Source organism: Ciconia boyciana, chromosome 10 (genome assembly GCF_034638445.1).
Source record: "Ciconia boyciana chromosome 10, ASM3463844v1, whole genome shotgun sequence".
Classification (NCBI taxonomy): Eukaryota; Metazoa; Chordata; class Aves; order Ciconiiformes; family Ciconiidae; genus Ciconia; species Ciconia boyciana.
The window spans coordinates 6,322,236-6,336,750 of NC_132943.1; the positions used below are offsets into that span (position 1 = coordinate 6,322,236).

At 38.0% G+C, this 14,515-nt stretch overlaps 1 protein-coding gene across 1 annotated transcript in view; it reads left to right on the plus strand.

Annotated features, from left to right (window-relative positions):
- The window catches only part of LRP1B (LDL receptor related protein 1B), a 309,784-nt gene that overhangs the window by 60,092 nt on the left and 235,177 nt on the right, over positions 1 to 14,515 (plus strand). Inside the window, exons 17-20 of the mRNA XM_072874983.1 lie at positions 4,438 to 4,635; positions 6,292 to 6,496; positions 10,177 to 10,341; positions 11,291 to 11,535. Coding sequence (XP_072731084.1) covers positions 4,438 to 4,635; positions 6,292 to 6,496; positions 10,177 to 10,341; positions 11,291 to 11,535 — 813 coding nt within the window. The remainder of the gene's footprint in view (positions 1 to 4,437; positions 4,636 to 6,291; positions 6,497 to 10,176; positions 10,342 to 11,290; positions 11,536 to 14,515) is intronic.

Consider the following 14,515-nt stretch of genomic DNA (forward strand, 5'->3'; position numbering starts at 1 on the left):
TCTATCAGAATTTTTTCTTAGAACTGTTAATGCAGTTCATGCTTTATGTTTGTATCATATATTTTATACACTTACCTATGTGGTAAAAAAGCTTGGTGCAGTCATGAAATCAGAAGGTACAGAAATGTATGATTTTTCTCTAATAAATTGTTATCAATTAATTTTCTTTAAAAAAAGCTTTAAAGAATAAAATCAATAACCATTACATTGAATTGATTTAAGGTAAGATTTTATGAAAATATCTTAATCAATTGTTAAAATAAAAAGTATTTGCTCTCAATTTCCAGAAGAGGAATCAAGTAGGAGAATAAATCAAATTTTTGTTTTATACGGTGATAGAAGCATAACCTTAAATAAAATGGATTTGATTCAGTCTGAAAATTCTAATTCACTATAATTAGCTCATTTTATACAGTTGTTGAATGATAAGGTTGGAAGGAAGATCAAACACTATCTAATACTGCTGTTGTTTATCTGCTTTCAAAGACCTTCAAGACACCTTCAGTGGTGAACTCCAAGTTTCCCAGGGGTGAGATGTTTCAGTGCCTCGCCCTCCTTAAGATTTTTTTTTTCTAGTCTTTCTGAGTCTTCCTGCTCCAGTTTAAGCCTTTAATCCTTGGCCTACTTGTTATTTATATAGAAAACAAGGTTTTTCCCATTTTCAATTCATCAGCCTTTTATGTCTTTGGAGAATTTTATGTGCTTCCAGTCATCATCTTATTCCATTGTTTTTTAAACTAAGCAATTCCAGTTTGTTCATTCTTTCCTTGCAGGCCATACTCTCTAGGACTCTTACAACACTTGCTGATTTCCTTTGCATTCCTGTAGTTGATTGACATTCTTCTTTATGAGCCATGCTCAGAACAGGGTACAGTATTGTAGACTGTCTTCACCAATGCTTAGGAGCAGGGAGTGGAAGGCTTATGTCATATTTATTTTAAGTGCAAACCTTGAGTTGACCTCATTTACAGTGACATGCCATTGTTGATCTAATTTTCTAGATTCTTTCCTACAAATCTGGTATCCCATCAGTTACATACTCAATTTTATGCAGCTTATTATCCTTGAAACATGGTACTTACTACATATACAGTAATAGAGGGGTGTCAAGCAGTAACAAGTAAAATTCTAGACTACTCTAGTGTACTGGGTTTGCATGGCAAGGTTTTGGTAGTGGGGGGGGCTGTAGGGGTGGCTTCTGTGAGAAGCTGCTAGAAGCTTCCCCTATGACCGATAGAGCCAATGCCAGCCAGCTCCAAGACAGACCCGACACTGGCCAAGGCTGAGCCCATCAGCAATGGTGGTAGCACCTCTGGGATAATGTATTTAAGAAGGTGGAAAAAACTGCACAGCAGCAGAAGCAGTCAGAAGAGAGGAGTGAGCATATGTGAGAGGAACAACTCTGCAGACACCAGGGTCAGTGAAGAAGGAGGGGGAGGAGGTGCTCCAGGGGCCGGAGCAGAGATTCCCCTGCAGCTGCGGTGCAGACCATGGTGAGGCAGGCTGTCCCCTGCAGCCCATGGAGGTCCACGGTGGAGCAGATATCCACTGCAGCCCGTGGAGGACCCCCCGCCCGAGCAGGTGGATGCCCGAAGGAGGCTGTGAGCCCCCCGTGGGAAGCCTGTGCTGGAGCAGGCTCCTGGCAGGACCTGTGGCCCTGTGGAGAGAGGAGCCCACACTGGAGCAGGTTTGCTGGCAGGACCTGTGGCCCCATGGAGAGAGGAGCCCACGCTGGAGCAGGTTTGCTGGCAGGACACGTGTGTGACCCCACGGGGGCCCCACGCTGGAGCAGTCTGTTCCTGAAGGGCTGCACCCCGTGGAAGGGACCCGCGCTGGAGCAGTTTGTGAAGAACTGCAGCCCGTGGGAAGGACTCACGCTGGAGAAGTTCGTGGAGGACTGTCTCCCGTGGGAGGGACCCCACGCTGGAGCAGGGAAGAGCGTGAGGAGTCCTCCCCGTGAGGAGGAAGGAGCGGCAGAGACAACGTGTGATGAACTGACCACAACCCCCATTCCTCGTCCCACTGCGTCCCTCGGGGGGAGGAGGTGGAGAAATTGGGAGTGAAGTTGAGCCTGGAAAGAAGGGAGGGGTGGGGCGAAGGTGTTTTTAAGATTTAGTTTTTATTTTCTCATTACCTTACTCTGGTTTGATTGGTAATACATTAATTTCCCCCAGTCGAGTCTGCTTGGCCCATGACAGTAATTGGTGACTGATCTCTCCCTGTCCTTATCTCGACCCAGGAGCCTTTCATTATATTTTCTCTCCCCTGTCCAGCTGAGGAGGGGAGTGATAGAGCGGCTTGGTGGGCACCTGGCGTCCAGCCAGGTTCAGCCCACCGCATCCAGTCATCCGGTGATTGATTGCTCCATTATGTAAAGCAGAGTGGTGGCTGGACTCTGGCTCACAACTCACCAGCCAGGCAATAATTACTGCTATCCTATTTGGCTGTATTTAAATAGCCTTATCACAGAGGAACCTATGTAAAACCGGTTTCTCTCTACTTTCTGAATTCTTTCCAGAGAAATTTTGCACTGCAATGCAGTGCCTCTTGTTTGTCACAATATCAATCATTATTTTCTTTGATGTAGTACCACATCTGTGACTTGACTGTATATCAGCCACAGTAACCAAGGATCTGAATTTACATCTTTGCATTGTTACGGGAAGGGTAAGAAAGAAGGGGAAAAAAGCAGCATGTGACCTGCTCATTTAAACCAAAATGTCCAAATAAACAAAATGGGGTTACTTTGCCTACACATATTTTCTTACCCATTTCTCATTGTACATTCTTAAGTATTGTACCTTAAATTTGACAAGATCCCATTGAACTCTAATCCTTTTCATCAGTGTACTTGATAATTTGCACCGTAGGTTGTGTAGCTTAAGCTAGCGTTCCTCTACTTGGAATGAAAAAAACCCATCCAACGTAGCACAGATTTATTAAGTTTCTTTTTTTCCATTGTGGTGTTAATTACTAGGAACGTAAAAGAAGCTACTGGTGATGTCCATCATGTGTGTTCTTATGCACTGGAGTTGCCTAAAAAGCAGTATGTCAGTACTCTCTGGTCTCCTGCATAATAGCTGCCGATTTATCAGAAATTGGGAAGTGCCATTAAAGTGTTTCTCAGGTTCAGATAACTGGTACTTGTGAAACAGCTATTAACGTCAGTGATCCTGTTCTTCATTAAATTATTTAACTACTGCAGAGCTTTGAAAAATTGCATTTGCAGAAAGTCATTCATTGCTTTAACAAATAGGAGGATCGTTTTGGAAAATCCAAGCCAGATTATGAACAAGTACTTCAAGAGCAGAAACATAGCTCTCCTGAGGTACCTGATTAACTTAAACCATCATGGATAATTTAATCTGTATATGCAATGGTTATCAAGAGAAGAACATGAAATTAGTCTTTTCGAAAAGAGGTATATAAGCATCTTTCCGTTTGGTGATAATTTGTGCAATCTTTTCTTTGAATATTTTAGAAGAACAATGCAGTATTGCCTATTGCCATAAACTGCCAATAGTCTGTCTTTTATATAAAATGGAGGTTTACTTGTATGGAAAACAGAAAGAACTGAAAAAAAAAAAAAGCTACTTTCCCACAGAAAAGGATTGGTGTGAAAAAACTTTCTTTATTAAAGTGGATATACTGAGTTGATTCAACAGTTTACAGAATCCAATTTTTGTCTTTCTTGGTTTTTTATTAACACAGCTACTTGTCTGAAAAACTTTTCTTAGTCTAAAATGTGTAAGAACTATAATAAAAAATCAGTTTTATAGTATGGTTGACCTATGCAGAGAGCCTTTACAGGTATTTATATAATTTGATATGAGCTCACAGGCACAAATAGTCTAGCATTAATTGAATAACAAAGGAAGGAGAACTTTAGTGGTAGTTGGATTTGTGATGGGGAGTATCAATAAGCATATGAAATGTTAATTTCCTTGCTTGGTAGTTTGGGGTGAGGGGGTTTTTTTAAGCATTTCAATTGAATATTTTCAAAAGACACATTATATGTATTTTAGTAAATTGTTTCAACTAACTGGCTTTTGAAAGAATGTATAATTTAATGGATTAATTTTTCTGATACTTTTGAGACAACAGATTTAGTTTTGATAACATGCGACTTCTTAAAGCTCTAATTATGCACTCCTTGTGGTAAAGCTACAAAACACGGTTCAATAGTTGAGTTTGATATTCCCAAATTTAGTGTTTAATATCTCTAGTTATGATCAAAGATAATGCTAGAAGGGAGAAGTGAGAAGTCTGTGGGACTAAAATATATTTGAAAGACTCCTTATCAGAAGATGAATTGTTTTAATCATCTGTTTCTCCTGATAAAGTATTCTCTTGTTCTTATTCCACTTGTCATTTATATCAATATGTAACAGTATCTTCTTTATTATTCTTTTGAAATGTATAATCTTCTGCTTCCAGATCCATTTGAGGCTTTCATAATTTTTTCTATTCGACATGAGATCAGAAAAATTGATCTTCACAAACGTGACTACAGCCTCTTAGTTCCTGGTTTAAGAAATACAATAGCACTTGATTTTCATTTCAGTCAGAGTTTACTGTACTGGACAGATGTGGTAGAGGACAAAATTTACAGAGGCAAGCTCTCTGATACTGGAGGTATGAACTTAATCTTTAATTCCTTAACAGTAAGAACAACTGCAGTTACAGGGTGTTAGACCTGATAAATTGTAACTGAGTTACCATTCACAGAAACAGAATTTATGATGGCATTCTGCCTTTAAAAAGGTGTGTACCTAGATTGTACTTGATGTAGAGCTAGAAAAAGACTTTTTGTTATAAAAGTTTCCTTTTGCAATATGCTACAGGAGGAAGAAAATGGCAAAGGCAAAGGGCTGATATTTCTTCCTGGTCCAATAAGTTCAATATTGATTTTTGTCATTTTTTGTAATTCACCTTCACCTTATTAAAAAAGTATAAGAATTTATCAGACGTGATAAATTATCTCCTCTCACTTGGTGAAAGATTTTGCTTCATAATTTCATAGCATTCAGAAAGACTTGTTCTTTGCCCTGGTGACATAATTATGGCCTATAACTCAATATAATTTCATAATATATACAAAAGTGTTTCTGCAAAATGTTCTTTGTTGAAGTGTATATTCAGGTGCTTTCATTCCTATATGAGCTAACAGGCATAAGCATGTTTAACTTGCTTTTGTAAAAGTTCATGTATGCATTCATGCGTATGTTCTCTGACATGTTTTTTCGGTTGGTTGGTTTTTTTGGGTTTTTTGGTTTTGGTGGTTTTTTTTTTTGGAGGGGGGGTGTCTTCTCCTTAATAGATGGTATTTGTGGGTATTTTTATATCCACAGATCCAGACCAGGAAAGAAATATCCTACACTAAGCTACACTAAGTAAATAAAGACAGCCAAAGACTTGCTATTTTTCATTAATGGTTGTGGTGTTTGTATGAAACCAGTAAGGTAGTCTGTTGTCACACTGTATTATAATCACGCTATACCAAAACCCAAGTGACTTCTGTGCTCTATTAAAAACAAACAAAAAAAAATTTACTCCCTCAGTCTTGCAGCTGTCAAGAACTGACTTGCATCTGCAAAAAGCACTGTGCCTTCTTGGAAGTCCTGAAGGCTAACAGAGTGCTTCTGTAGTTGCCGTTCATGTGAGAAATTTTGGGACCCTCCAGAAGAAGTATCTGGTAGGGAAGAGCTGTTAGTAAATGGTGACAGTATGAGTTGTGCATGTGAATTCAAAGGAACAAAGTAAAGCTATTTATTGTAGAGTTTTTCAAAATGTGTCCAAACAGGGTTCTCCCTGACATTTCTGTCTTCATCACAATGTTTCAGTTTTCTCTTTTTCTGATTGAGAAAGAGCTGAAATAAAGCTTCATGAGTTTTGTCTAGTATGCCTAGTCACTGGGAGGCAAAGCATGAGCATGTCCTTCACAGCTGCTGCAAAAGAGGTCCCTGGTAATAGAGCACATGTACTTGTGTTGCTCTGCATGTGATCTCTGACCTTTATTGAAAGTTTCAGAGCTTTACTTACTAAAGCATCAGAGAACTAAACATTTCTATTACTGTGCAATGAAGTTTATTTGTATATTGCCAAAAGTGTACTTATTTACAGCAGTCTATCGCATTTGTAAAGAAAAAATGTCACGTGGAACAAAGTATTACCATCCATCAGATTAATCAAGATTCACATGACAGACTTGTATGTCCATGTTCACTCATATCAGACTCTATATTCGTTCTTTAAGAACCCTTTTTTTTCTCCCCCTTTCTTTTTTTTAAGGTGTTAGTGCCATTGAGGTGGTAGTACAACATGGCCTGGCCACACCTGAAGGTCTTACTGTAGATTGGATTGCAGGAAACATATACTGGATAGACAGCAATTTGGACCAAATTGAAGTAGCAAAACTAGATGGCACTTTGAGAACAACGTTAATAGCAGGAGCTATGGAACATCCAAGGGCTATTGCTTTGGATCCCAGATATGGGTAATTAGAAAAAGATTACTTTCTCATGTGGCAAAGTATTTTAAAGATAGACGTTTAAGTGTGAGTTTATTTGATTTCCTTTTTTGCTATGAGTTATAGTTCCTAATTTGTCTTTAACAGTTCTTGAAAGTATATTTTGAGTGAAATACAGTCCATTACTAGTGTGTTTTGCCCCAGTAAAAAGCATTAAGAAAAGGTAAGTTGGGAGATACAGGGGTTTATTTGTTGGCAAATTACTTCCCTTGCTATGTGATTGTTTCATTTAATTTTTTAATGTGGATGATAGTAACTGAAGCCTTTGGTCTAACCTTCCTGTGTGGTTAATGGACAGATTTAGGTATTGCCAAGGTGATTCATCTCACTTAGAGACTGATTTTTTGGTGGGACTATAAAAGTATAGCTTGGATGTTACTGGAAGACTAAAAGTTGAGTGAGAGAAATCCCACCTTTTGTGTTTGGTTCTCCATCTTTAAAATGGAGATAATGCTTGCCAACCTCTGTCAGTATTTTTTCTACCTATTCATAAGGGATATTCTATGAACTGGAATATTATTAATCATAAGGAACTGAGTGTAGTAGATTCAGCCTACGACCATAAATAGGTATTTTATCTAATGCCTGTCATAATTAAATGTTTCTAATAAATATTACAATGTTTTCATAATGTAAAACAAAATATTAATTAAAACAGGCCAAAATTGGGTGTTTTTAAAAAGTATGATTAAATTAAAATACTTCCTGATTTTGGTAATATGCTAACACAATAAAAACTGTTTTCCCATACAGTGTAATTTTAGCAATCATCAAACATATAAATGTATTTCACAATTCCATTTTAAATTCTTCACTGTAAAAAACCCAGTAATATTAAAAATTTGCTTAGGATATTTTTGCTTCCTTTTAAAATTAGCCTCTCATTTTTTTGGCAGAGCAAAAATGACCCATACATGCCATTTTTATTAAACTTTAAGTCAATAGACTTAAGTAGCAGAAGGAAAGGAAAACTCTTCATGGAACCCTTAACTCCCTGTTGAGCTAGCTATCGGTTCTGATTCTGTATCGAAATTCAGTCTACTACTACAAAAATTTTATCATTCATGGAGTTAGAGCAGTGTTTTGAGGCTACATGAAGCTGCAAACTCATTACAGAAACCTTATTACCCAATATTGTGTGTAGCTGGATCTTCTTAGAGAGGCCAAAAGGTAATGGTCAATAGCTACATCCTCTTCTCATAATTATTGTTCTTTCAGAGAGGGGGAAAAAAAAAATAAATGTGGCCAAAAATAATATAAATCATAATGAGTTTACAGAATCATCATATTTAATGTTCTTTAGGAACCTTCTATGGTCTATCATGCATCTTCACTGAATATTTATTTCAGAAACTCTGCTGTGGACGTAAAAATAAAAGTAGATAAAGGTCCCAGATTCTGGGACCTGAGGTCCTCCTGGGACCGAAAATTCTGAATTAGGAAGTACATGCTTTAATGAGTAAGGACCCTGCCCTCTCAATTCAGATGCTAAAAAGCTTATTTACAGAGTGCATCTCTTATCTATAGAGATCTTTAAAAAGAGGCATCCTGTTGGCAGAAGGATTGGCAGATAAGTCATTCAAATTAAATGGTTGGGAGGAAAAAAAATCAAATCACCACTCTCCCTGAAACTGAAGGCTTAATCTGCCTTTTGAAAAGCTAAAGCAATAGTGTGCTACATTTTGTTAGAATTGAGGAAAGAATAAAATCTTTGAAAACAGATGGGAACAGCTCTTCAATCTTTTCACAAATAAATATGAATAAACAAATACTGATGTTTCAAAGTAGATGGTCGCGTTAGGATGGCACAAATCCTGTATCCCAATGGAGGCGAGGCTGCCATAGCTCCATGCCTTTGATTCCAACCTGCAGTGAGACTGAGCGTGTATTCCCAGTCCACAACACACACAGCTGCACATATACAACATACGTAAACGTATATACATGTACACATGACTGGCCACAAAGGTCTACACAGGCAGAAACTCTCAGCACTGAGACAAACAAACAGCACCAATGGTCTCATCCTGTTAACCTCTCTGGCTGTTAAGGATGAAGGTCTTTTAGTGGGAAATATGTATGCACGTATAATGTGGATTCCTCCAGCAGCTGGGTTTAGACAGCCAGTCTACCCAGTGGCTGGCCCCGGGATCGCTGGGCTGCCCAGCTGCTGGCTCCAGGACGTGTGAGCCCCACACCAGCTGCTGGTGAGGATCCCATCACACAGGCTGCTGTAGCTGGGCGTAGGCACCCAGTCCTACCCAGCAGCTAGCCCTGGATCCTCGCTGTCCCCAGCTGCCATGCACACACATGTAAATGTCTCTCAGTCAGGCCCCAGACCTCACAGGCTCCCTGCCAGTTAGCCTGGCCCCTCTAGGAGCCAACTCTCCCAGGTGCCTCGCTCGCAGAGACGCACGCATGCATCTGGCTCCCATCCATTTAACCCACTCACCAGTCTGCCTTCACCTTTGCCGGTGATCACATGCTGGCATGCACACCCTGCCTCGATCACACGCTGGCATGCACACCCGGACTCGCTCCAGTTGCTGGCACCCCAGACGTACAGGCCCTGTGAGCTGTCATCTGGCTCCAGCTGCTGGCACGCGGCTATCTACACACACAGCACGCACACACAGCAGAGACCCTCACCCAGGGAGAGTTAGAAATGGAGTTTGGTAGGAAGACAGGCCTTTTTATACCCTTATCCTTTATTATTTAAATGTAGCATCTACTATTGTTCACTATCGGCACTAAATGGAGAGGCTTTATTAGAATATATGTTCAGGACTGAAGCTGTCTGATGTTACTTTTCAAAAGTTTTGTTACAGTCTGACTCTCTCGAATTAGCTCTTTACAAGTAATTAAAGTTTTCATATCAAAGGTATTATTTTCCTTTAACAAATAAAAAACCATTGTGTGTTGTTGAAAACTTCATAAGCTAAGAACAGTTAGAGTGTATTTTTAGCAGAAGTAACAATGCTTCTGTTACTTAACCAGAAACTTCTTTGGTTATACAGGTGAAAGCTCTCCTTATTGGGAAAAAATCAGAGATAGTACATAACCGAGAGAGCCTACCGTACAACACATCTTTTCCATTTTTTTAGTGAGACTAATCTGTATAAAATTCATTAGTGACATACCAAAATCTAGGGGTGTTCATTGGAACACTCTTAATAATAAATGGAATCTCTGGTTTATCATGTTCCTTAATCCCTGCTACCTCAAATCACCTTTCCTCCCTTTCTCCCCTCCCCATCCTCCTCATCTGTGGATTTCTTTCAAAGGCTCTCATTATATTTCTTTTTTTTAATGAGCTGGGTTTCTAATTATAGAAGGAAGACAAGACAAGCTGTTACTTGTATTAATGGACATGAAAAAGGGAATGCTATTAAACTTCTAGTTTTTTAAAAACTTCTTGAGTGTCATGATTGCTCTAACACTAATAATGAAATATTACCTCCATGTTACCGTATTACTTCAAGGAATTTATATAGTTGCCCAAATTAATCTATGTTTATTCCTTTCATTTAAAACATGTGAATGTTTGAACTTTTTTCCCAACTATTGTCTTATTGAACCATTTGACATTATTCTGCATGCTTTAATGTTTTCTTATGTCTCGTTTCTTTTCCTTTTCCTCTCACCAGAATTCTGTTTTGGACAGACTGGGATGCAAATTTTCCTCGCATTGAATCCGCTTCCATGAGTGGAGCAGAAAGAAAGATCATATATAAAGATATGGATACGGGAGCCTGGCCTAATGGCCTTACTGTAGATCACTTTGAAAAAAGAATAGTATGGACAGATGCCAGGTAAAGTGATAACAGTATTCTTATTATCTGTTTTTAAATCCTTATTCTTGTATACAAAAATAAGAACTACATTGTAAGTGGAATGTAGTTATGTACATTATGTACGTAAAGAACATATGTACGTGAAGTCTTCTGTGCAAATGTACAGCATGTACATGTCTTTAATTGCATTACTATTATACATAATTTCTTCATGGTCTGTACCAGCAGACCTTAATGGCCCTTACCAGGCTTCTTGGGGCATCCCTCCACACATCCTGCCCATAGTCCTAGGAGTCCACTTCAGCACAGCCCTGGAGCTCGGCCCCTGCCTGAGTGACACCACGGGAGCACTGGTCTCCAGCCCAGCTCCAGCACTGCCTGGCAATGGGCCTTGTTGGTCCAGACCCCAACCCACAGAGTGGCTTCCTGGTCTGACCCTGTCTCGTCACCGCAAACTTTTCTGGTGATTTGGACTCTTGGTTGAACCTGGCTGCCAGCCCTGGGGCCTGCCCTGCTCACCTCGCTCGGGGGGAGTGGGATGTGGCCCTGGACAGTGAAGCTGCTGTCCTGCCAGCTGTGGTATCACCTATGGCTCCTGGCTCCCTGTGCCTTAGAGAGCAGTGGCCCATTTGTCCTCCCTGACACTTACACATGGAAGACTCAAGCTATTTCAATGTTTTTTCCGTAAGTTCATCTGAATGGAAACTGATTTTCCTGCTGTATTTTCACAGCATGGAGGTAAATTTGAATTTAAAAATGGTATACAAGCAAACCAGTATTTCATATCCCAAATTAAATTAATAATGTAAACAACATCATCTCTGAAGTTAATGATTGCACTGTAAACATTCTTTGGTCTTCCCAGTATGTAAGAGTAAGGTTTTTATACATTTTGCACCAATGTCATCATGGTTGTATGATTTTTATTTTACTTTTCTGTAATCTTAAATTTGGGATTATCTTGTAGATCGGATGCCATTTATTCTGCATTATATGATGGAACCAGCATGATAGAGGTTATACGGGGTCATGAATATCTTTCTCACCCTTTTGCTGTTTCTTTGTATGGGAGTGAAGTATATTGGACAGATTGGCGGACCAATACACTTGCAAAAGCCAATAAATGGACTGGCCAAAATGTCAGTGTAATACAAAAAACAAGTGCCCAGCCATTTGATCTTCAGATATATCATCCAAGTCGTCAACCACAAGGTGATTATTTATAGAATAATTAATTATTATTCCTATGAGGGGGAAAAAAGTATTCTTTTCATATACAAATTCCTGTATATGAATTTGCCTTCAACTGACAACGCTTAGTTAAATGTATTCAGCACTAGTGTTCCTAGGGTGGTAATAGAATCTTTATTTGAACCAGAAGCTTCATGGGATCAGTGTCTGTGAATATTGCCCATTTGGACTCTTGTTCTTGATCTGTTACAAATATAGTGTGGAACCACATTTATTTAAAAGACTTCCAACTTACTTATTTTGTTAACTGGAGTAACTAGTCTGACAAAAGTAAACATAACAATGTTAGCCTGTCTTTCTCTTACTCCTCTCCAGAGGAAGATGAACTTTTCTATGAAATAAACTGTGTATACAGTTGTTAGTTGTAAATATTCACTTTGTGCTATAATTTGCCTTAAATTACTCATTCACTTGTCTGTCTCTGTTTGCTTCTCAGTCTTCTTGTTCACTCTTAGGACTGCATAATTTAGATTCCACCACTGCAGACCGCTGCTTTTCTACCTAAATAGCCTCAATTGGGTGTTGTCCATAAACTGATGCTTTTCCAAAGCATATCCTGTTCACTTAACAGCTTTTATTTTAAAATAACATTTACAATTTTCAATTTCAAATTAACACAGTATATCTTTCCTCAGACAATGAACTCAACCTGCTGGAGGCATGAGTTAGGAGTTTAAAACTTCAAGAGGCATCAAAACTTACTTTTGGTGTGGATAACAGTCAAAACTGAAAGGAAGTTCACAGTATATGCATTAATTAAATAATAGGAAATTATGTAATTATTTCTTGATACGTTATTTTGTAACTTTAACTTCCTATTTTCATCTGTATGAAGCTTACTTCTTCATGTCTATATATTTCCATTTCAATTTTATACCAGCTTTTATAGTATAACATCTATTTATACCAGAGCAGTGCTGTACAATTATGGTAAGTGCATAGGCTTTGTCATTAGGTAGACAGTCCAACAATAGCTGTATATTTAGTAATCTTCAGCTACTACAACTTAAGATAAAACTGTATTAATCTTGAAAATGAAAACTGACCAGATTTTATCTAGCTGGTTTAATGAAATAGTCTGTTTAATTCCTAATGAAAAATGCAGGAACCTGCTAAAACTTAGCTCCCTGAGACAGATTTACGACATCTGTCACATAGGTAAAAAAACCTAATGATTTTCCTATAATTTCAGCTGAAGTTTAAAATTATTTTATCACTGAATACTGAATCCCTCATTCAGATGGTAAATATTTAGTCAAGAAATTTAAGTTATTGACTTCAGTGGTCGTATGTGTGAAGGTTCATGAGGGCCAAGAAAGAAATCACGGAGTAGCCCATTAGTTGCACATGTAGTATTTTTATAACTGTATTTATTACTTCTCTGAGGATTATAAGGATTACAAATACAGAGATTTTATTTAACTGATGTAAAATTATTTTCCCCTCTAAATTTTCTGGCTTCAGTTATGGCAATATATAGACTGTACCTAAGCATGTTGCTAATAACATAAGCAATAATTACATCCAAATTAATTACAGAGGGATTTGGCACATTTTTCTGTGATTTTATCCTGATACATACCTTTGGTAGCACTATCTGCTACTGGTCCAAATACGTCTTCCTGCCTTCCCTCATACTTCCTTTTTTCCCCAGCTGCTGTCGAGTTGAGGATAGATGAATCCAAGACACTTAGTACAGTGCTGACAACTGGCAATATTATTCTTCTTCCTAACAGTTATCTCCACTTCTACCATCATAAAAAAAAGAGAATTTTAGCTGGGCTTTATAGTTCGTCCTTCTCTGACTTTTCAAACATTGAGCTCTTCAAAGTCCTTGTATCCCTGACTGGGGAATAATAAATGTTAATGGAAATAGTTGAAAAGTGTTGTTACATAGTAATTTACTAGGAGTCTTTGGACTTCTGAATCAGATGGTTGACTTTATTCAATGTGAAATCATGTGGATGAGGTGGTTAGCTGAAGTAGTAATGAAAAGATATGATAGGATGATGAGCAGAAGAAAATGGTCCTGATTAATCCTTCTAATCCTTTGTTAGAGGGATACTTGGAGATCAGTTCTCTCAGTGGATCCTCATGTAAAATGAAGAACTAAATAAAGTGACATTTTGCAATACGACTATAGCTATGTTGATGTTTAAAATAAATGTAAAGTTACAAAACCAAATATAGGACAGGAAGAAATTATTATGATATTGCTGACAATTTCAAAATCCATTCTTGGAAACAGATACACTAAAGTATTGATCAAAAAGAGGACAGGTCTCAGAACCTCTCAACCACAGCTGAAATTCCAGCTTTCTCAAGATAGTCCAACTCTTCAATATAGCTTTCCTATACAGGTGTAGCAAATCTTTTTATTAGTTGTATCAGCCATCCGAGGGAAGATTTAAGTCTCTGTAGGCTTGTTTATATTTTCATATCAATAACTCATGGATTATTTGTGAACAATAAAACAGATCATCCAGAACAGAACAAGTCATGATTAATGAATGAGGTGAGTTGCTCTCTTATTGATTATACATATGTTTAAATTTACTCCAGCAACTATTCTTCTGCAGTGGTCTTACTGTCTCCTGTCTCCCATAAGCTGTTCATTCTTCCCTAGTAACTTCACTGTCTCTAATTCTCCATTGCCTTTATGTAGGTTATTTAGTGTAAATGGGCTTAAGGATACAGATTATCTAGGGTGTGAATAATATGTATTATATAGATATCACATCTATAATAATGCATAGTTAATATGTGAATATATGCTTAAACATATACATTTGTACATATATGTACTGCACATATGCAAAAATGTATGTACATTTTTCCCCTTATTTTTATAGGTTTGAGTTCAATGTTACATTCTGGCATGCTTGAGATACCACCAGGTACCTTATCTATAAGTAAATTAACTTCTGTTGTTATAGGACAC